This window comes from Oryzias latipes, chromosome 19 (assembly GCF_002234675.1).
Source record: "Oryzias latipes chromosome 19, ASM223467v1".
Lineage (NCBI taxonomy): Eukaryota > Metazoa > Chordata > Actinopteri > Beloniformes > Adrianichthyidae > Oryzias > Oryzias latipes.
Window position 1 is genome coordinate 19,573,426 of NC_019877.2, and position 23,505 is coordinate 19,596,930.

The 23,505-nt window shown below is 39.7% G+C and overlaps 1 protein-coding gene across 3 annotated transcripts in view; it reads right to left on the reverse strand.

The window, feature by feature from the left end:
- LOC101166258 (PH and SEC7 domain-containing protein 1) overlaps positions 1-23,505 on the reverse strand; it is a 135,091-nt gene that overhangs the window by 42,907 nt on the left and 68,679 nt on the right. For all 3 annotated transcript variants that reach the window (XM_011488421.3, XM_020711956.2, XM_020711957.2), the window contains exons 4-10: positions 22,589-23,132; positions 20,128-20,595; positions 12,154-12,348; positions 10,311-10,391; positions 9,899-10,011; positions 7,063-7,121; positions 4,423-4,512 (exon numbers count right to left, since the gene is read on the reverse strand). In XM_011488421.3, the coding sequence (XP_011486723.2) occupies positions 4,423-4,512; positions 7,063-7,121; positions 9,899-10,011; positions 10,311-10,391; positions 12,154-12,348; positions 20,128-20,595; positions 22,589-23,132 (1,550 nt within the window). The remainder of the gene's footprint in view (positions 1-4,422; positions 4,513-7,062; positions 7,122-9,898; positions 10,012-10,310; positions 10,392-12,153; positions 12,349-20,127; positions 20,596-22,588; positions 23,133-23,505) is intronic.

Here is a 23,505-nt window from a genome sequence, read left to right on the forward strand (position 1 = left end):
TCTCATTCTCTGGTTAGAAAAAAGCTCAGGAAAATTACTCATTTTTCATTAACATAATTTCTTTTTGTGTCTTAAAGGTAATATCAAATGTATGGATAAGGTTTACTATAAAAGGATTAAGACCAGCATGGTATAGGCCCTTAAAGCGTGTGTGGTCAATGAACTAATGTGTTGGTTCCCAACAACTTTAGAGTATCTTCATTACAGCTGCAGCTGAAGTACTATTTGTTTGTATGTGCTAAATCAAAATAAATTGTATTGTATGTGCTGATCAAACTACATGCTAAACCTGAAGAAATGCTGCACTGGCTTTAAAAAAAATACTGCTCAGAGGTTTTCATTTTAGATGAGCCATGGAAACAAGTTGAAAGGGTAACAACAATCAACAGGTTTATTGATTTAAGTTACAGATGCACATGATGCAAGCAGTTTTAAAAAATAGTTCCTTTTAAAGTCCCACTCAAATCATCAGATCAACCCTGCAACTCTTCTCTCTGTTGCTGAGAGCTTGGAGCAGGGAGCTTGTGGTCTGCATTTTTTTGCATTTTTTTGATGCACAAGAATTTGAATACAGAAACACTCAGAAATTCTGTTTTGTGCTCGTGTTTCTTTAAATTTACATCAGAAAAATGCCACAAGATCATGATAAAAAACACCAAAATCATCAGAGTGGGTCTCAAAGGGTAGCTGGTCTCGCGTGAGTTGTGACTGATATTAAAATAGATATTAAAATCCAAATTTTTTTACCAGCAGCTTTTAGAGGTATTGAATTTTAATAGTATTTAATGTGACCACTATTTGAGACAAATGTTATCCGAACGAAATCTGCAACTTTAAGGACACAGCATTTTTGTTAAATATTTTTTATCTGAACTATAGGACATGTTTGGGAGACTTTTTTGTATTTGTTTTTACTAATGAGGCACAGAACAGGGTCTCACGTTTTAGCGTGATCATATGATCTTAACAAAGTAAATGCTCAATCTTTGTGAAAACAAACAGCTGCTGAACTGTAATAAATTGTTTTAAACTTTATCCGGCATGTCACTGAGATTGGTAAAAGCATCTGAAAGCTGCTGAAAGAAAAAAAAAGGAATGAAAAAAGCATTAAGTTTATAAAAGATTGATTTTATAATTTAAAAGAAAATACAGTAAAAACCAAAAAAGAGACATGCATGTGTAGGTAAATCATAAATATAAGTTATGACCCACCCACTGTTTCCAAATGTGACACAAACCAGGAAGTGCCAAACATTGCAGTTCCTCTAAAGACCACCGTGGGAAAGTTGCAGACTGAAGCATTTCTCCATTCACTCCCACGTTATTGATACCTGTTCATGACCGCTGTAGGGGTGGGGTGAACTATTTCAACCAGTTGTTTGTTTTTATAAGAGCTCATATTTGAACAGGTTTAGAGACATGGATTTTTGATTACCAGCTGGGTGACTGCTTTGACATTTTGCACAAAGCCTCTTCCTACTATTGGTGGCGAACATGCGCTATTAAGCAGTAGAAAAAGAAGCCCTTCCCTTCTTGTCCAGTGTGAACACCATGGGCTGAATACCTATTCAAGAACCCACGTTTAGCGCCTAATGCCCAGTGTGTCTGTTGATTATTTCCTCCATGAATTTTGTGCGAATAATTCAATTTACTTCAACAATATAAGGTAAAATTGACCTAATCCCTCAAGAAAAAACTCAAAGGTCCAAAGTAAGACATTTCTTTGTGTTTTATAGAAAATGAAATTGGAAATGGATTAAAATATAGTTGCTATTGCTTCTTTGTTGAAATAATATCTCAGCACATACAGCTTGTCCACAACGTTTTCATTTGAAATGGATCAATTTCTTATTTATAGAAGCAGAACCACGTTAAGGGCTTTTTTTCTTTCTGGTAAAGAAGGTTCTGATTTTTAATTAACCAGCGCTGCTCTTTTGGTTGTAATACGGCCGTTTGAAAGTAGCTCACAACATGCTAAAATATAAGAACATTCATTCAGTCATCTGCCAATAAGCCTACCCACTTCTACTGCCTTATTTTATCAGTTTTTCCAAACAACTTCCCAGATGGTTCTCTGAAAGCAAACCAGCTGGCCAAGCAGGCAACATCCACGGCTAAAAACAGCACTGCTGCAGACATGCATAATCTCACTTTGTATTTTATACCGTTTTCGGTGCATCTAAGTTAGCCTATGCTAAATATGCAATTATCTTTCCTGAAGGGAGATATTATATGAAAAACAAACATTCTGATGAGGCTGGAGAGGGAAAAAAAAGAACTCTGTAAGTTCTGTAAGTGTGGGATAGTGAGCCTTTTTGTACATGTGCGTTAACAATGAGTCAGAGCTTCTGGTTTCTGTTTTTTTTTTTCCTAATGTACTCATTAGCATGTACCAAGTCCAGCGCCACAAACCAAACAGGAAATGGAGAGCTAAGAAAATGAGCAGAGGGAGTTAATGAGGAACATGTGGATGAAGGCAATGGTAGCAGTGGAAGTCATTTGGCAGTAGGAAATTATGAAACGATAAGGGACCAAACGAGGACAGGAAAGAACAAACAGAGTCTGTTTACAAGTTAAACAGAGCCAAGATAAATATAGATGATTTCCTTTAAATAATTTGGTTTGGCACAAGTGAGTTTGTTTAGTCTTTCATCATACTGTGTACAATTTACACCTCTAGTAAACCCGGAGCAAACAGAAAAAAAAATTACAATTAGATTTGGAGAAGGCGTTCGACACCCTGTGGTGTCGTGTGGAGGGTGCTCTGAGAGTATGGGGTGTGGGGAGCCTCACTGAGGGCAGTCTCATCTCTGTATGGAGTAGAAGCTTGGTTCGCACAGCCAACAGTACTTTGGAAAATCTAGCTCCAATGCAGAAAGCTCCATATTATAATCAAGAAAAACTCAGACTGATTTCCTCTTTTCACATCCTTCTGTCCATGCTTTTGTTTTCCAACCCACAATACTCTCAGAGATAACAAACTGTGGAGTGTTGGACATTTCCAGCGAGTAGGTCTGCAGTTTCATTAAAAAACTCAGACTGAATCTGAATTCTTCCCCATCCCTCTGGCTCCTCCCAAATGCTCCAATTGTAGGGGCATTTGTAGCTTTAGTTGTGTCAGAACTTGTTTTTTAAAGGAAAGTCGTAAGGGACTTAGGGCTGAGTATCCCTGCACTGATCCGCTTCGCTCTGTGCCATGGAAGAGAAACAAGTTTTCTTCACGAGGGTGGGCTCTGAAGCACAGAAGTTTGGCTTTTTGTTTTAGCATAGCTTTTTAAAGGTATAAAACCGATGTTATGTATTTTCCGAGCGCTGGCAGCTATGCGCTAATGTAGCTCACTGGCAATTGATGACGCCATTGAGTGGTAGTGATGTCCGATTTTGAAGACACTATTTTTCCAAAACTCTCTGCTTGGAGAGCTAAATGTAGGGGTAAGGAGAAGGCAGAGGGCTAGGGGAAGAATTCAGATTCTGCCAGTAAAGCCGCAATTCTACCCAAGACAGGACTGGGATTGACAAGAAAGGAATGGAAAAACGCACACAAAAGGAGGTAAGAGGAGCAGGGAAGAGGTGAAAAAGAGCAGAGAAAAGGTGGCAGCCCAGAGACAAAGATTCAAGCTAAACAGCTACATTTACTGAGTTGGGGGACAAGAGAAAAAAGTGTTTTTCTTGTGGTTGAAAAAGAAGATGTCTTTGATGAAAGAGAGAAACTAATAAAGGAGCCTGTGGAAAGCAAAGGGCATGATAAAAAGACTGCCTGGATTTATACAGGCATAAATAAAACAGGTAATGCACGGGCCCTTCTGCCCACGTCTCTCTCCGCTCAAGGCCAAAAGGCGGCCACAATCTGCCCTTAATAACCATCACAGCATTTCATTTCAGCATCGTCACAGCAGCAGAAGCACACGGCCTCTTTCTTTCTCTCATGCATTATAAATAACCCATTACTACTTGTTGACGGGCACTCTGGGGGCCTGTGGCATGTTGATGGGCCAAACTATATCTACAGGATCATTAACAAAAGCATCAATGGACTAGCAACATGCTGATTGGGTTATTTCACCACATCGAGCCCCAGGAACTGAACTGTTCTCAAGCCACTGTCCTCAGCTGGGCTCGAGTCTTATAAAAACGCTTCATGCACAGATATCCTAAGGCTGTTTTTGTGGGCCTCTTCATGTCCTCTCAATCCAAACACAATCCAATTCTTGTATCAAGAGCACACCAGGAAGTAGCGGGCTCAAGCTTTGCTCGGATTGGAGGCTGCCAGTGAAAAGAGGCCAGCTGGCAGCTAAAGCAGGCCAAACGGTCAGTCGCACAGATCTGAGGCCCAAATGCAATGCTGACACAAACAAACCGCTCGCTCACATGGTCCACACCAGCACATGTGTTTGAGCTATTTTAGACCTGGAGAGGACTTACTTTGAGCAGGTCTTTGGGAAAGTCTTGGCCGTTGTTCAATCCTTCCAGGTTCGCGATGAACTGTGAGCTTGACATCCTTTTGCCAACGTTCTAAAAAAAAATAGATATTTAACGTTGTTTCACAGAAAATGAAAACACTCATGGTGCTTATTTGACATATTCATCCTTATATCATATTTAAAGTCCCACTTCGATCATCTTTTGATCGTTCCAAAAAAAATTTGGTTTTCATTAGAATTATTCTCCGAGTTGTGGGCGGGACAGTTGGCGTGGAGAAGCCCTATCCCCTTCCCCTCCCTGTTGCTGAGAGCTCTTTGTTTACCCTCTCTCACACTAGCTTACAGCCCCTCACAACTACAACCTAACATTAGTGGTGCATCAAAAATAGCGAGTAATATCGGAGCTATCCAAGGTACAGTTTTGAGCTAGATACCAGCTCAGAAGAGGAAAACGAAGACATTCCTGGATCTATTTTTTCTATAAGTGGATGCATCAGAATGGACCAGAGATGGGAGCTTGTGGCCTGCCCAGTGTATTTTTTCTATGTGGTAAATAAGTTTTTCTTCTGCTCCTGATTCAAAATGATTTCAATAAAGAAAAACTCAGAAAAATAGTTTTGACTTAATCCCTCATCAGAAAAATGCCACAAGTGTCACGGTGAGGGGGGCTCGAGAGCCGGTAGGACCCAGACGAAGAGGCGGGAGGCAAAACGGTTTCAGGACTAGAGGGTTTAGTAAACAAACAAACAAAAGGCGCTGCAGAGCAGGAATCAAAAACAAAACAAAGCTTACTGGGGCGTGGCGAGAAACATGGAAACAAAGACGCTATGACAAGATACGTTAACACTGTGACAAGAAGCTAATGGACCAGCACAAGAGGAAGGCAGAGACAAGACTTATATACCGACAGGGCAGACAAGACACAGGTGAACACGATCAGGACAGATGGGGACCAAGGAAGTAAAACTCAAGACATGACATGACAGGAACCCTTTCAAAATAAAACAGGAAACAGAACCAAACAAGACAGAACAAGAACTAAAGCAAAAACCAAGACAAAACAAACTCAAACCATGACAACAAGAACGTGTTAAAGCACCAAAAAGAGTATTTTCACTTAAGTGGGGCTGGAAAATAAACCTGCTTTGGGGCTGTTGCAAAATGTCTAAAATTAAGAAAAAATTGGTTTACGTGTTTTTGAGTTTATCAGGTTTATTTTCTGGAAAAATGTATCAGTGACCTATAATTTGTAAAATAATGTGAACAGTAGACCGATAAGTGTTTGTTCCCCCATGTGTGTTTATACGCAAGAAAAAAAAAACAACAACAAAAAAAAACCACATTTAAAAAATAAATTCCTTTTTTTATTACAATTAAAGAAGATTTTAATTTTCCCCAAAAACATCAATTACTAATATTCATGAGGTTTTCAAGTGCCATAAAATTTATTTTTTACTTTCCCCCCCAAATATAATTACTTTTTAAAATACATCAAGTCTGAATTGTAGAATACCAACAAACACGTTCTTCGACCTCAACCAGATATCTAAAACTAGTTTGGTACTGCTCATAATTGGTTTTTATTGAATTATTGTTTTGAGGAATATTTATTAAAGCAGATTAAGTGACACAAAAAAAGTTGTAGCATTCTGGTAATTTAGAAAATTTCTCCTTTGTTTGTTTTTTCTTCTTTTTATCAAGAGAACCCCAAAAGAAGTTTAATTACAGATTTCCCAGGAATTTTGCCCCAGCACTTTACAACGAAAATGTATTTTGTTTTTATAATTTCTTTTGTTTAAAATCTGAAGTCTCAAGATGTGACAGCCCAAAAAGATTCTATCCATATTCATAATTTTGTATTTAACATTGATCATATCTCTTGTGAAACGGGAACTCAAAAACTATTATAAATAAACTGAACTCTTGTTGATTTTGAACCAACAAGAAATCATGAAAAGTAGTTTAAAAATGGTTTAAATCCCAAAATAAATACATTTTTAAAGACTATAAGAAATAAACTCTTTATGTTTGCAACGAAGACCAATTTTATTAGCCTAGTTTCTTCAAATTAATTTACTTAAATGCAGATTAGTCAGGCTTTACTGAAACATTTCTGTCTTTAAACTATAATTTGAGTTAAAACAACATTGAACTGTAGTTTGAATGTCAGTGGATCTTTGGTATACATTTGGAAGGCAGCTTCTCCCCATCGGAATGAGAATGACAGTAACAGTCAGAGGTCAAACTTTATGATATGTTAAGGTTCTTTGCTGAAGCGGTCTTCCCTGTTTGAGTTGATCCTCTGCACCATCGCTTCAATTAATCATCCCTCCTCTGAGCTGCTCTTATCACAGCGCAGAGCAGCTAATGGCGCAGATTTGAAACAGAACGTTAAGAATACAGACGGAGCAGAGTCATGCTGGTGAAAGAAGCTCAGCAGAAAGACGTGCAGATCCAGATCAGTTTGAAACTTGCAAAAAGCTCCTGCTGGAACCATTTATGCCTTTCGGAAAAGTGCAGTTCCAACAACTTACTTTTCCTGTAGTTATGATGTGCACGAGGGAGCTTTTGCATGTTCTTGTGCAGCAACTTTATCATTATTTTCATCGGTCAAATGCAGAAGCACAGTTTGTTTACTCACCTGACCATGCAGATCAGTGTTTAGCAGCATCAGAGCACAAGTAAGCGTATGAACTGCATCTGCAGAAGAAAACATTTGCCTTAAATTGCTCTAGAAAACCAGTTCCATATCTTGACATCTTACATTGGCATAACGTTAAATATCAACAACAAGGATAAAAACTTAAATCTTGCGTATACCTTATTATAAAAAAAGAAAAGTTATACATTCTTAGTTCTTAAGACTTTTAATTTTTTCTTCTTTAATTTTAAATAGCTCTAAAGGAGGAATCTCTGCACATTATGGATATGGATAGATATTACGCACAATTTAAAAAGATTTTATTTTGGATAAAGATTCAGAGATGTTTTCTGTTAATTTTTTTGAGTTTTAAAAATAAGTTTTTTGCTTTATTTTGATTTTTTTGATCGTCTTTTTTACTTTTGCCCTGCCGTCAAACTTTTACACATTTAATTCTACTACGGTTTCTTTGTTCTGCTGCCAAATTTGCTGTCCCAATTTCAAGAAAGTTGAATTCTTTCTCTGTGTGATAAAACCACCTTTACAGAGCCACAACGTTAATTCATGGCCCTGATCCATCATAGCGTGGACTCCTCTAAAGGTGTGCTGTTGGATCTGGAACCAGCATGTTGGCAGCAGAGCCTTTTAGTCCAGTATTCTGCCGAGTTGGCTGCTCTCTGTGGAACAGCATGTTTGTCCAGCGCAACCTACGGATGTCCGACTGCCCTGAGATCCAAGCAACAGCTTAGAATTCACCTTAGACGGCAAAAGCTAAAACTTTTCAAATATTTCCTGAAGGGGTTTTGCTTTTTGGCTGGAAGAATTATTCTGCCAGAAAAGGCCACAGTCATCAGGAAATATCACTCCCATGGAAGGTTGTGTGTGGTCTGCAACAGAAAAGCAGAACGACTGGACCCAGCTCAATTCTTCTCATCTTACCATCCTGCAGTTATGTGTCCTGTAACCTTTGTGCTATCTTAGATGACCCCACCCTTACATTGACGTGTTCTCCCTACCATGACAAAGGTGGATAAAGGTGGAAAGATTTCATGTAATCCATGGACACCAGTGAAGATCACAAATCATTGAAGAAAAAAGGTTCAGCGCACTGTCTAGTGGGTCTAGATGACCCAACTCCTAACGTTAAAGTGCCTAGGATAGCACAAGGGTTAAGTAAGTAGTGCAAACAAACACACAAACAGGTTCACACAGGCCTTCACTTTCCATGTGCATGAATGAACCTGCTTCCTTATCTCTTCTGCGGGCCATTCTTTAACAGATCTGACCACTCCTGACTTGGAATATCTCTCCAGAGCTGCTGCTTTGGTAATGCTCTTCAGATTTTGTCTAATTAGAACAAATGTTTTACTTACGGGGACTGAGAAAGGCTGCAGAAGAAAAAATTACAAAACACAAAAAGAAAAATGTGTTGTATGAATGAAAGAAGGCTGAGCCCAAATGCAAAAAACTGAAGCACTTTAACCAAAGCTGACACTGGAATTTACTGTGCTTCAGATTTTTGTTTAAAGGTTTTGACAAGTTTGTATTTTGTTTTTCTGTTGGGGCCTTTGCAGAATTTAGATTCATGTTTTGTTGTTTTCCTTTTAGTTTTTCCTTCTTTTTTGCTTGTGTTTTGGTGTGGCCCTTGTAGGCCTACATATTTGTGAAATAACTTGCATTAACAGATGCTATAGGAGATGATTCATCTGATTTCATTTTGAATTTAATTCTTCATTTGTGTTAACGATGTTTCCGCGCTTTTGCCAAATAAATATAATTAGTTCTTTACTCATGTAATCGGAAGGAGGATTATGGGAGATCAATAAGTGACAAAATAAATGAATATGGATTAATCTACATTTCATCACAATGATGCTTTGCCCGTTGCTTGGCAACACTAAACTGATGAGGCCACATGCGCTGGACCAGAAAACCGTGTTGGCAAACTGCAGTGACAGACTCCATTCCTCCTTTTGTTTTGCTCTCACTATGCGGTCACTAAAATCTGAATTTTATCAACTAAGAAATGAGACCCTTTCTCTCCAAAGCCAATCCTGAAATATTAATATGCACTTCTATTACACCCTCAATAGATCATTGTAATGCACTTCTTTCCGGTGCTAAGAAAGATACTATTAATCGGCTGCAGCTTGTTCAAAACTTGGCTGCAAGCCTGTTATAGAGGACAAGGATTTATTTTAAGATTCTTATATTAGTCCACAAATGTCTTAATGGAAGTGGATCATCATTTTTATGAGAAATTCTTGTAGTTTGAATCCTCCCAGAGCCCTCGGGTCCTCAAGTCTGCTGGTGGTCCCAAAAGTCAAAACAAAAACCCTCGGTGAGGCCTCATTCCTGCTCTGTGGGCCTTGCCTGAGGATGTGAGGGCTTCATCTAGTGTTAAGGTTTTAGCCTAAAGCCTAAAACTCATCTTTTCATGTTGGCTTTTAAGTACACTTCCTGATATTTTAATTTGATTTTATGGACTGTTATGTGGATTGTAACTATTTTCACTACTATTTTTTAAATTTATTTATTATGTAAAGCACTTTGATGTGTTCTGTAGCAGGAAAAATGATCTATCAATAGAGCTGAATTTGAATTTGAAATACATATAAAGCGGAAATACAATCTGAAAATCAAAACTCTACAGATATTTTATTTGTATGCTATTTACTTCATTGTCTTTTATTCCTTGTGACTATTAAGGAAAATAAAGCTGGTAATCTTCTGTTAATGCTTTCTGAAAATGAAGCTCATGGTGGGCATAAGTTGAGCTTTTAAAGACTTTCTTTTAAATCAATCACCAAGCTTAAACATTTCAGGTGAGACTCACCCTCTGATGGCATAACTCCTGGGTTGCAGACCATGTAACGCCTTGAGAAGTGTGACAAAACCCTTTCCCTCTCCTGAGTCTCTCCCATTAGGGCAAACTGCCTGAGAAAAGTCCTGCAGCACACAAAATGGAACTTTACTACATGTAACACCAAAGCTGGCCTCTGGGGGGCAGTGTTTACATGCTGGGAGAAGTATTCTCCCTAAAGACTAGACATGGTTTAAAACATCTAAAAGAGCAGGTTTCCATTTAACTAAGGCCAAAAACCACACAGAAAAGAAGTTTTTATGACAAAGATACACCCCTTATGTTTTAATCATGGTCATAGTTTTAAAAATTAATGACACACATTAAGCTGGTTAGCAGAAGCTGGTTAGTAACTGCGTGCATGTTTTCTGCTGCGCTGTCTTACCGCAGAGCTTGGTCAAGATTGAGGCCAGCAAAGTTGAAGAAGCTCAGGTACTCCTCTGCAATTGTTTGGCTGAAATCGTTACTGCAGAAAGACAAGCAGGTAACATGTGAGTGTGACACCAGGAATAGGACGGCTGATTCCTCCACTCAGAGAACAGCCTTGTGCTGTCAGTGGGTAACTGCGCTGGCACAGTCGATTTAAGATCCAGACTTGAGGCTAAAGGAAGAGACAAGAAGAAAATAGAGGGAATTCCCTGGACACATCTGGCAGAAGGTGAGAAATCTTTTCATTTCAAATTCAAATATCATCAGAGGATGGCTGACAGAAGGATGAGATGACTGATCGGGGAAGCACCAGAAGAAGGTGGATCTGCTTTAAATCTGCACATTTGGGGACAAAATATGAAGGGAAGTACTGAAGAAAACTGAATTTGGAAGTTATTACAGATATAATGAAACCAGAAGTGCTTTTTCATTGCATATTCAAATATTTCAAAAGCTGTTTGCTTTAACATTTTGCACAGAAGACTTTAAACTTGAGATAACTGTTGTTTTAATATTTTAATGGTAGATCCTTGAAGCTAAACCACATTTGTTTCCCCCCCCCTAAAACACACTTAGTGTTTTATTCAGTCATCTAATCTAATTGAACAAGACACAAAACTTTAAAAATGAGCAAAAATGGTCTTACCTCTCTACACTCTACACACAGCTGGTTAAGCCTCCAGCAACCCCGTGACCCCGAAGGGGATAGTGGGTTACAAAGATGGATGGATTTATTTCTCACGGTTTTAGAGAAACTTTGATGCATTTCTATGTTACTTATTTAGCACGGTAAATGAAGGGTTCAAAAAAGCCTCCGAGAGTGAACATGAGGAATAAATATGTTTTTTTGAATCTTAAAACCAAGTTTGACTTTTACTGAAAATATCAGATCCAATCAGTGGGATTTGTAAAAATGTTTCTTTTTTCTAAAATTGTTCAAATATGATTAAAGCAATTATACTTTTAGGGGTTAAGCTAGTTGAAAGAGGAGGGCAGGGGGCAGCAAACAATGCAGGGTAGTCCTCACAAAAGGTCTCTGCAGGAGCATTGCACAAACGAATAATTTCCTTTCTCTCCAACGTTTGTCACTTTTTTGTTTCTGTATGTTTACAGTTTTTTTTGTTGCAAGGATTGAAGGCACTGTGACAAAAGGATTACATAAACCTCGAGTTTCTAATCCGCTCCGTATTCAACCTCTTGCAAAGCTCACTTTTATGGTTTCAACCACTGACTGTACATGAGAACTGGAGTGAGTGTGATGTTACCCATAGAAAATGGCCTCCTTTAGGCTCCAATGAAATTGAGTCACTTCAGTCGCCATTTTTGCACAAAATGGAAAATATGTTGTCAGTAAGCAGTGATTGGTCCGAGTCGGTCTGAGTCAACATTTCTATGACAACCACTCTGGCCACTCAGGAGTGAGATTGTCAAAAGTCCAAACCACTTGAACGTGGACCACACTAAATTTGTCAATCAAACGTTTTGAATGTTGGATGTGAGACCCCATTGTTTTACTGAGGGATCTGATTAGTCAGTTTATAACTTGAGTAACTGACACCAAAGAAAAAATATCATAAAATCAAGAATATGCTAAAAAAAAAAAGTAGCAGATGAAGAATGGTTCCTCTGACAAATAGAATGACTGAGTAATAGCTGTTTGTTTCTCTATGGACGTTTATGAGATTTTGGCTTCTTGGAGCCAGAGAGTATTTGGAACATCAGGGGGGATGAGTCACTCAGTCCAGTTCTCATTTACAGGTAATGGTTCGAAGATGCATAGCAGTAAATCAGTTGCTCACTTCTTGCTGAGGTGGCGAGACACATCAGCCTTTCTGAAGCCCTCCAGGTTGTAAAGGCGTTTGGCCAGACGCTTTGCCGCTGCCACGTCCGCTCGATGGCTGCCATTGGTGAGCGTGTCACTGCTGCTCAAACCAAGGCGATCGCTGGGGTCCTGCTCCAACTCACAGTCTGTCGCCAGACGAGCTTCGTTTTTGCTGAAAGAGTTGGTTGTGGTGAGTCGTTACAACAGATAAAATGAGTGATCAAGAAAGTTCAAACATTACATAAAAGACCCACTCTGATGAAAATGTTGTTATTGGTGTTTTTAACATGCTTTGGTAGCATTTTTGATGGAGCTCAAAATTGCATTTCTGAGTGTTTGTTTATTAAAATTGATGTGAATCAGGATCAAACAAACAAAAAAAATATGCAGGAAAAAGCACATTTGAGAAGTAAAAAATATATTTGGCGGGCCACAAGCTATCTGCTTCGCTCCATTCTGATACATCTACTTGTAGACAAATTGATCCATCTACGTCCTTGTTTTCCTTGTCTGAGCCGGTATAGGGTTCAAAAATTTACAGCTGGATATCGCTCACCATTTTCTTTGCACCGGTAATGTTAGGTTGGGGGTGTGAGGTGCTGTGAGCTAGTGGGAGAGGGTGTAAATAGATGGGTAAGGGGAAGTGGGGACTGGGTTGCTCCATCCTTAAAGTCCCTCCCACAACTCAGTGGTGAATTTATAATAAACTATTGCAGCTCAGCAGAAACTATGTCCTAGAAAATGACAGTTTTTTTCTGTTTGTGGGTAAAAACTGCATAATTATCATTTGTAGGCTGTCATGCATTTAACCATCTGACCACATGAGACCAAAAAAAAATGGTTTCTCCCATTAGTCCTTTGACTGCATTAAAAAGTTCCTGTGACCTCGTCACTGCATCACATTACCAGGCACTTTACAAACGTACCGTCATTCCCAGCTCTTGGATTTGCATTGTAAACAGTTTGTTTACATATTCAAAAGCACCGCTGTTACATCATCCACAATGCTTTACTTCCACTTTCGGATCTGCTAAAAAGTTTGTGTGCTCACACTGCCACTGAACTAGACCAGGGTTCACTTGCAAGTGAACATGGACTCTTATTTAGCAGACCAGAGTTCAGCGGGGTTCTCCAACTTTCCACATAAAACAGAATGTTCAAAAGCAGACTGTCCATTTCTGATGAGGGCCGAACAAGGGACGGGGGGCGGGCCATCGTCACTTTAACCCTTTAACACCAGAGCTTGTGCTCTAGTGTTTACATTCTTTCAGATGACATAACTCTTCAACTGTTGACGCTGTTAAGGTAATTCCAGGTAGTGTCCTAAAGCAATCTCCGCATCAGAATCAGCTGATTTATGTTGATTGCGTTAACAGTCAAAGAGTTACGGTATGTCACAGACTGTGTTACTTAGGTGTCACCAGCGATATCTGCCATTGCAGGTCACTGCAATGGAAGATATCTGCAGGTCTCTGCCATTTTAACTATTGTTATCACGCTACACTGGATGAAATAAAATGATCTCTGATGAGAACACATTTAAACAAAGAGAAGTGTGATGGTGTGTTTTTTTGTACGATGAATGTAGTAAGATCATATGTGGGGAGGGGTCTTGCAAATTGATGATATTTACTACCTAAAAAATGGCTACCAAAGTGTGAGAAAAGCGCCAAATCCTCCTAAAAAGTGAGGACGGGGCATTAAACATGAAAGATAAAAAGTTTTTGTGGTTCTTTAAGCAACAATAACACAAGAAATATTTAATTGAGGTTAATGAGTCAAACATAGAGGTGATCTACAGATGCCAAACTCCTCAAAAGGATGCAGAAAGCATTTGGACTCAATTCAAGAACAAAGTTTACACTTTGAGCATTCACAACCAAGTCGCAATAACTTGGTTAAACAAATGATGAAAAGCAGGTGTGACACCCTCCTGGGCAAAAGTCATACCTGTAGGTAGACCTTCGACTTGTCAATCGTCTGTCCTCCCCTCCTACAGCTGAAGCTTTACAGCAGAACACAGAGCTGCCTTTCTCTGCCGGTGCCTGACAGGATGGTTGTCTTTTAGCCCTTACCCGGACAACTCCTGTTCTCCCTGCTGCGTTTTTCCCAGAATTCATCACACACCTGCACTCGGGCAGAGTTCAACTGCTCTCTGCTCTGTTCACAGTCTGACTTCATGGATTCTCCCAAACTTCTGCTGTCACTTGATCCGCCCAGCAAGCCACTCTCCCAAAGGCAAAAAAGGGCCGTTTGTCCTCCAATGCCTGTCTGTTTTTCCTGTCCCCCTCTGAGTCTATTTGCTGTTTCTCTTCCTTATTTTCAGCCCTCCCTCTCTTCATCTCCCTCCCCCGTTTCTGTGAAAAAGCACCCCCCACCCCCCGCTGACCTTGCTTTCAGATCATGGCATAAAACTTGGCTAGGAAATTGGTTTCGAATCACCTTCCATTTCTATCCTCCCTTCTTCTCCCGCTCCCTGCATCTCCAGTTACACTCTCAAACTGTGCATCCGCTTGGTGTCCCACGAACAGCCGCCTAACTTGTTTTGCATGTAAGCTCTTCACACACACAGACAAAACAAAAGATGGAAGGTGTCAGGTTTAAACATCCACATGGCGTGCGTGCCTTCAGGTTGTTTCCTCCATAACTACAACTGCCTGAGACCAAAAGAGGATGTTCTTTATCCACCTCCTGTGGCTGTTTGTGAGATTTCGGCTTCATCTGGGCCTGCTGCTGGTTTGGATGTGGGAGCATGAGCTAAGAGCCCACGTCACTGTTTTACCTCTCCAGCTCTCTGGTTAAACAAATTTAAAGGGCTTTGATTTGAATAAGTATTTGTAACATGAAAAGTATGAAAAGAAGTAAAGTAAGGAAAAATGTAAAGTAATATATCACTCTCCAAAGCTCTTGACTACAGTACCCATAATGCACTAACAATCCATCAAGCAGTTCGTCTTTGTAGTTTAACAAAGTTGAACAAAAACATTTTGACAGATTTTTTTGCGCCGTGTATTAGAGAAAATCAATTGGAGGTCAGTAAGCGTTCATACTTGAGGTGGACCAGTTAGAAATGTTTTTATTTTTGAACAAATAAGGAATTTAAGTTTGCCTAATGGTTTGAAAGGGTCAATTACCGTATTTTTTTTGGAATAAGTCGTGTTTTTTTAGTACAGTGTGGCTAAGGGTTCGAAAAAAATAAGTAGCAACAACCACTAGCTAGCACTGTAGGCGTGTGTATCCATATTAGCTATTGACAGCAACGCAAAAGAAAAAGCGCAGCTCAGTCTTAAGCTGGGTTCCAAGGCGACACAAAGGATAAAGAATTTGATGTATTTAGTGATTTGAAGTTATTAAAAAGTGCTTCATTGACTTTTTAGCATGTTTTTTATGCTATGATTATTTTAATCATTGTTTATATGTTGCACTAATATACCAGATCCTCATGAAGCTAAACAAGCATTAGTGTGTTACGTTAGTGAAGCGTGCAGATATTCAGTCTATTGTTATCTTTTATGTCATTATAATTGGCCTTTCAAGATGAAATGTCCATTCTTGTCCCTGTATTTTGTTTAATAAATGTCTTATTTACTATGCATTTTTGGCTGCTGCAACTTTTACTCCAGAGCGACTTATAGCTAAAAACTATGACAATTAATGCATATTTCATTTTAGTTTCTCAGATCTATACATTTATTGCTGAGATGCACCTCAAACGGTAAAAAAAACTGTTTTTAATCACTGCAGACATGACATTACCTACTACTTCCTACATTTACTGCATTGAAATGATCCTATGTGACACAGGGTGTCTTTTATTTTGAAAGTCAGTCATGTGAACCTCTGCTAAAACTATTTTATATTTTAAAAAGGGCTTTTTTCTCTTGTATCTGTGATAATAGTAACAATAACATAAATAATAAGGTCAGTGCCTTTTCTCTTTCTGAAGGGTGAAGTCAGACTTTGTAGATTTTGTTAGGTTGTTGTCAGTGAGAAATTGACCCAAATGACTCTTTAAGAATTGAAAGTTGCAGATCCCTGATCTAAGGCCTCACCACCTCCTAACACCGTTTCATGAAAAAGTCCTAAAAGAACTCTCAGCCTCCGCTTTTACAGTCATAGAAAAAAAAACAGAGCTGAGCCTCTCTTCGTCTACCAAGAAGCTGTGCACAATGACCCTCTGTGTACTGGTACGCACCATCCACGAAGGGGGATGTGAGGGAAAGGAGGGGAGGAGTGACATTCCAACTTTTATCAAAGTTTGGCCAAACCTGCAGAGAAGTCTGCCTCATCGTCTCGCTGCTGGATTCCACCGCTTTGAGAGAACGTATGAATGAGATAGGACCAGCACTAAGCAAACATTTTCCTTTACTTCCTGTGGTGTGAGATTTAATCTAGATTTGGAGGAAAATCTGAGGGGTTCATTGACACAACATTCCTTTGGCCAGTATCTGCTGAGGCTAGATTCCTTCCTGGGATTCACAAACAAAGTCACCCACCTACAGTGTTTGCAGATTCCTGTCATTTTTCTGCCATCTAGTGGTGAGACCACAAACAGCATCATGGTGTTTCTGCAGTGCCAGCTGCCCCTCAAAGTAACGGTGACATTCACAACATTGGACAGTCTCACTTAGCACATGGCCATTATAAGAGACAGACAGCATATGTCTGCTGTAACATCATCACAAATTTGATTGGCTGATGAAAAGATTTACAAAATAGGATTGTTTAATAAAGATAAGATTTCTGCCGCTGCAGATGAGGTCTATGTTAAAGTCTTTGGGACAGTCAAGGTGAGTCCCTCTCAGCAGGGGAAGCAGCCATCTGCCTGTTTACTTATGTACGTACACAAAAAGTGCATGCACAAACAAACGCAATCCACACAGGACACACACACAGCACTACAGACTGTCACCACGAGGCATAGGGACTGCAAGTAACCCTGTAGTGACCTTCCCCTCGAGTCTCTTGGCTCCAGGACGGCACTGCAGCAACACTTTTTTTCAAGGGGAACATCACAGAGTCTGGCAACAGTTTTCTACTGAAGAATAATGTGTTTCTGTTGCATCACCATCTTGTGACAGCTTTACATATTTCAGTGTTTTATCTTACAAATAAATAGCAATGTTCTTCTTCAGTTAACACTGATGTTCTTCAACGTCCTGTCATTTTTTTCCTCTCATAAAACCCAAATATTCCAAAAGTAAGGTGACTGAGATCAAGATGGAATATTCCCACTTCCACTTTCGGCTTATTATTGTCTTTTACATCCAAAAGGAGGCGTATAATCTGGATTGTGAACTTGATAATCAGATTGCACGCTCCTGTTTCACACCAGAGACAACCCACAAACCCCCACTGTTGATAGGTTTTCTTTCACCTTCAAATATAAGAGAAAATAAACAAAACAAAAATGGGTTTACCATAGTGAGGATAAAAAAGCTACAGGTACCTATTGAAAAATTGATTGAGCACTGGGAGTTACAGGAGTATCAGTGGAAAACTATAGACACAAACAAGACTGTCAGTAAAAACATTAAAATCGACCATGAAGTAAATAATCCTTTTTTGTCAAACTGTCAGTTTCTCTTCCTGTTGTGTTTCCACTGTCCTTGTCTTTTAATGTACATGTGATGGAAGCAAAAAGACGTCCAATCACAAGCTTGATTCTAGCAAGTCAGGTCAATATCAATTGGCTGAAGGTAAACCACAGCGAGGGATGTGTGTTGTGTGCATTAAGCATAACCCTTTTTTCCGCTGTAACAGTACCTGGATATATTCAAATGAGACTTTTTTTTAACAAAACAGTCTAAAAGATCCAAAATGCCAGGTTTTATCTTTTGAAGCTGTTACGTCAGTAAGACATGTAGTTTTTGTTGATAAAAATAAATAAAAAACAGAAAGAAATTAAAAAAAAGTTTCTCTGTCAAAAGTCATTTTCATTTATATTTTTAAACACTGAATGAATAATAAATGTATATTGTTTTCATTTAGGTAACACAAAGTTAGATGAATCTGTTATGTTTCGATTCATGGATCATGTATGGATATGAATATTGAATAATGTAAGTTCTTTAAAATACTCCAGAAAAGCTTTACTTTCAATGCCAAACCTCTGTCAAGCTTAAAGCTGTGACTCAGTGTCATCTCCAACAGCTGAGCAAACAGATGAGAGCTGAAAGCCTCATGGGTTAAACATATTTTACTGATACAATAGGGGTTATAAATCTTTTGACACTAGGTGTATATTTGAATAAACCCCTTTTGTAATTTATACTAAACTTTGTTCATCTTACTTATATATTTGTAACATTTTTGTGTTGAACCGGACGGAAAAAAGAAAGACAAAAACAAAAGGAGGGAAGAAGAGAGGGATATCGGGGGGGGGGGATTATAGAAGGAGGGGTAAAACCATGAAGCAGCATAAAGCAACAAGTTGCTGGATGTTTATCATCAGTATGGTCAGGTTCAAAAGTAACACAAATCTAGAAGGGCGGGGCCTGTCCACACACACGCTCAAATGTTATAAACATACCAGTTGGCTCCAAAAATGTTCACATGTCAACATGTACACAACACAACTTATGTTTACACACACATACTTATGCCTTTAGACCAACACATGTGAGACATTTCATTCAGTCACACAAACTATTTGTGTGAAGGTGAGATAGCACCTGAACTCAAGTGATTGTTTATGTTCTTCTGAGGTGGATGATGGAATGTAAAAAGAAAGAGGAAGAGTGCCCACTCATCCCCTCACCAAGGCCCCCTGCCACAGCAGCAGCGGCAGCTAGGATCCCACCAACACCCACACCGTAGCAGATAGTGAAAAAAACGCCCGCCGGGCCCTCACATCCGCCACCCGGGGCAGAGCCAGCAAGACCGCCCGTTTGTCAGCGTGTGGGTGTGCATGTATATGTCTGTGTGTTGGAGTGTATATTTTTGAGGAGTAAAGGGTGTGTGTACTACAAGGTGCAGTTCAAATTGGCGGGTCGGGCACTGAGCTGTAACTCAGCTTCTGCTTTTCAACCCCAGGCAGAAAACTGACATGTTATCTTTGAATTTGTCCTTTAAATCTCCTTCATTCATAAGGCCTTGTTCCTGCTGTAACTTTAAATTTAATTTATTACTTTAGTCTCTATCTTTTTGAACACTAGTTTACTACTTTTTAATAGGTTTTACTTAATACAAATGTTTATAAAAAGTTCAAACATGTTGCACAAATACCTCACACCCCCAACCTAACATTACCAGTGCAACAAAAATGGCGACCAATATTGGAGCTACCCAGCGGTCCATTTTTGATTCAGATTCCAGCTCAGATGAGGAAAACAATGATGTTCTATTTGTCTATTTGTCTTCAAGTGGATGCGTGAGAATGAAGCAGAGCATGGAGCTTGTGGCCCACCCAGAATATTTTTACGTCACAAATTACATCTTTTTCAAAGGGTTATTTTTTTCATCTGCTTCGAAATCGCAAGTATTTACATTAAATCAAAAAAAAATACTCAGTCATTTAATTTTAATCTTAATTTTCTTTATATGTCCTCCATCTACAGAAAAATGTCATAAGAAAATGTTAAAAAACGCCAAAAAACAGCATCTTAATCTTCACTTGACTTGAGCATAAAGCCAATAAATATAATTTGCAAACTTAATTTCTGAGCATGTGTGCTGATGGAAACCCATTTTTGTGACCATTTACATGAAGGTTTTTTGAACACTAACACTATAGGCTGTGGATTAATTTTACAAACAGCAACTCAAGGGTCTGATCAATAAAAGACACTATGATCAATAAAATCAAACTAACTGTGGGTAGCCTACCAGAAATTCAATCTATTATTTTTTCCCTTTTTCCAATATTATCTGAAAAAAATGCACATTTTCCAATTTGTGTCCCAAAAACCTAAACAGGAAAGTTTTGTTACTACCTGCCTTGAGGTCTCACCTGGGTAGAGAATAGGAGGTGTTGACATACCAGCTGCTCCCCAGTTGTGAACCCTCCTGTCCTCTGGGCACCGCGTCATCTGAGCCGCTGCTCAGCCGTTCGCTGGAGGGCGCCCGGGTGGCGTCCGAGTCTCCCGTCACAGTGAAGACAGAATCAGAGAGGCTGGGCCTCTCGTCGTGCGCTAGCGGGGCGAAGCTGAGCTGGACGATCTGCCTGGCGCTCTGGCACACCGGCGCGTGGATAGCAGGCGTTAGTGTGGGCAGGTCAATGGTCAGAACAGTCTGAGCGCTGGAGGTCAGGAGCTCCTCGCTGTCCAGGCTGTTATAGGACGTCCCTTTGGCTCGGTGGGACTCCATGATGCTCTCGAAATGACGGCTGAACGTATCCTCTGTGGATAACCGGGGACCAGACACCAGGATGGGGGACTTAAAGGCCGGGTTGTGGTTATCAAAGAATGTCTTCACAGGTCTGGAGAGAGGAAAGGTAGTTATCAGCCACACCCCCATGGAAATGAAGACTTTACGAACAATCATGAGCAAATGTTGGTATCCCATCATCTTTAGGTAAAGCATTAGTCACTGCTGCCTTTACAAAGGGTTATGAGAGAAAAATGGGCAAAGCTGCACATCGGTGGCCCACATGAAATATAAAGTTGTAGACCGTCAGTGAGCCCGTAGAGGGAAAATGTTCATTTTTCTACAGGCATGCTGCAAGTGATGGGATGTAGCGAACACTTATACAACATGGATGGGTAAATAAGGGTGAAGTAGGTGAAAAACAGACGTGTTGTACAGATTTTCATTTTCTAAATCCCCCAAATCCTGAACAATAATCCTGCCAGGGATGTTTTACATGATAAGTGCAGGCTCCTAAAGTGCAACCAATCAGAGTTGTTGTTTGTGTGGATGTTGTGTGAACAACATCCGAGGAGCGTCTTACGAGCACTTATGTATCACCAGCACACCTGCGTGCAGCACTTTCCTAACAACTAGAGAGTGGCATAAGAGTGGCGTACGACTGCATGACCTGTACGTCACAAGTTTGTGCAATTTATATTTGCCTGACGAATACTTCATGATACATTTACCAAACACAAGACAATGGTACGTTCCAAACCCACTGATACGAAAATCCTGTTTTTGGCGTTTTTAACATATTCTTGTGTCATTTTTCTGATGATGGAGGATAAGGAAAATTAAGATGAAAATTGCATCTCTGAGTATTTCTTTATTCCAATTGTGGTAAATCAGGTGCAGACAAAAAAAATGCTATTTGAAAAAGAGGTTTTCTGTTATGAAAAAAATACACTGGGTGGGCCACAAGTACCTTGCTTCGCTTCATCTTGTATTGGTCAACCCTCCGTATGGGTGCATATGACTAAGGCTTTAATCCCAGATAAAAATCCATTTTATTTTCTGGATTTTTTTTTATCCCCAATTTCTTTCAGATTAAATTTACCTATGAGACATTGTTTATTTTGATCTGTGTTTACCCAGAGTAGAGGTCAGGTCTTTTTCCTCATCTGAACACACAAAGCTTACTCTACATCAGGGGTGTCAAACTCATTTTCACTGAGGGCCACATCAGCATAGTGGCTGTCCTCAAAGGGTCAGATATAACTTATACATGTAACTAAATGTTATGAAAATTAAATGCAACTACTCCTTAATGTTAAATAACGCATTATTTATTTATTACAACTTTTTAAAGTGACAATTGTAGTTGCATAGAAAACATATGTTTGCTTGTTACTCTAGCATAAATCCTTTTACATTGGATTCTGTCAGGTTAAGTTATATTGACAGTGTATAAGTCCCAATGTACAGTTGCCCAATCCGATATTTCAAGTCAGATTTCCCATATATATGGATAAATGCCACTTTGGCCTGCGGGCCTTGAGTTTGACACATGTGCTCTACATGGATCCATTCTTTTCTTTGATCCATTTCCATTCCCACTTTCAGCGACTCACACCACACTTTGGTTTTAGGTGGACTAGAGTTCATTTGTTTGGTTGCACTTCTTACAAATTCTTACCTCAATAAATCTTAAAAAGACTAGTTGGAGACATATGTTATGAAGATGGATTACTTTTTGTGTGTGTGTGTGCTTTTTTCAGAAGCACGGAAAAAGAGGAAATGTAGACACTTTGGAAAGTCCCTGTAGAAAAGTGTTGAACATTTAATTCTCCATTTTCTTTGTGTTTTTGATGACAGGAATGAAACTAGAGATACAAACTCTTGTCCACAAATGCAAAAAGAAATAATCCAATAAAACGTCTCCAGCTTTGCATGGTTGTAAAATACTACTGCATTTGTTATAAACTTTTGAATAATTGAAGCAAAAATGTCTTTTTCTGACCATCTGGAATCCAAATTTAGATCAACAAGTAGGTCAGGAAAGGATGTGTCTGTGCTGCTGTGATCTGTTTGTGTTTACAGGCTGCTGCCTCAGTGTTCACCTCATCAGGTGTCCAAACACCTCTGGCTCCTCCTCAGCTGCATACTGCTGCTTCCTGCTGTCTCCTTGCATTCTCACACTTGCCCAGCTCACCATTTCCTCCTCCTCGTCTTCTTCCTCTACCTCCTCTTCCTCCTCTCCTCCACTTCCTCTCTTCATTTCCGATTGCCCATCTTCCCTGCCACAGGCCAGCCCCCCAAGAGGGCTGCTGCCAGCCCCGGAGGTGCCTTGAACACTGCGGTTGCTGCCGAACGCAGAGTCGGCGTCGTCCTGCTCCCCCTGGAGCAGCTCGTCGATGTCCGTCTCTCGGTAGCAGCGAAGTGGGATGGCGTCCAGGTCGGTTTCCGAATACTTTACTGTCCGACGGATGATGCCAGTCTTTGGGGAGGTTCCAGTGACAGCAGGGGGCGGAGTCACCAGCTCAACCTCCACATGCTGCACCTCGTGATTGGCAGAGAGCAGCATTGGCAAAGAGGATGGAGGCGTCGGGGTAGGGGACTCACTGGAGGTCCCACTGGGAGGAGCTGTGGAGGCTTCCAAACAATCTACAGAGGGATACCAGTTACAACGTCACCGTGGTTCAGTTTTAAATACACTTTAAAAAATAATTATTACATAAGAAGAGGGTGTAGATCCTGCAAGGGAAAACATTAAATCCTTTTTGAATAATCTAAATTTCCACCATTTACCTAAACTCCACAAGCATTTTGATTTTCTAGATGAGTCAAAAGTTAAAAAGGAGACAAATTATCTCCACTGTTTAAGTTATTTTGGATGGAGAAGCAATGGAACATTTAGAAACACAAACAGCTGCAATGCATACGCTAAGACAAAAAGATTAGGACAACACAAAGTAAATAAAAAGATTCAATAATTAAGTCAATTTTTAAAAATTCAAATCAAGTTTCCAAAACAAAA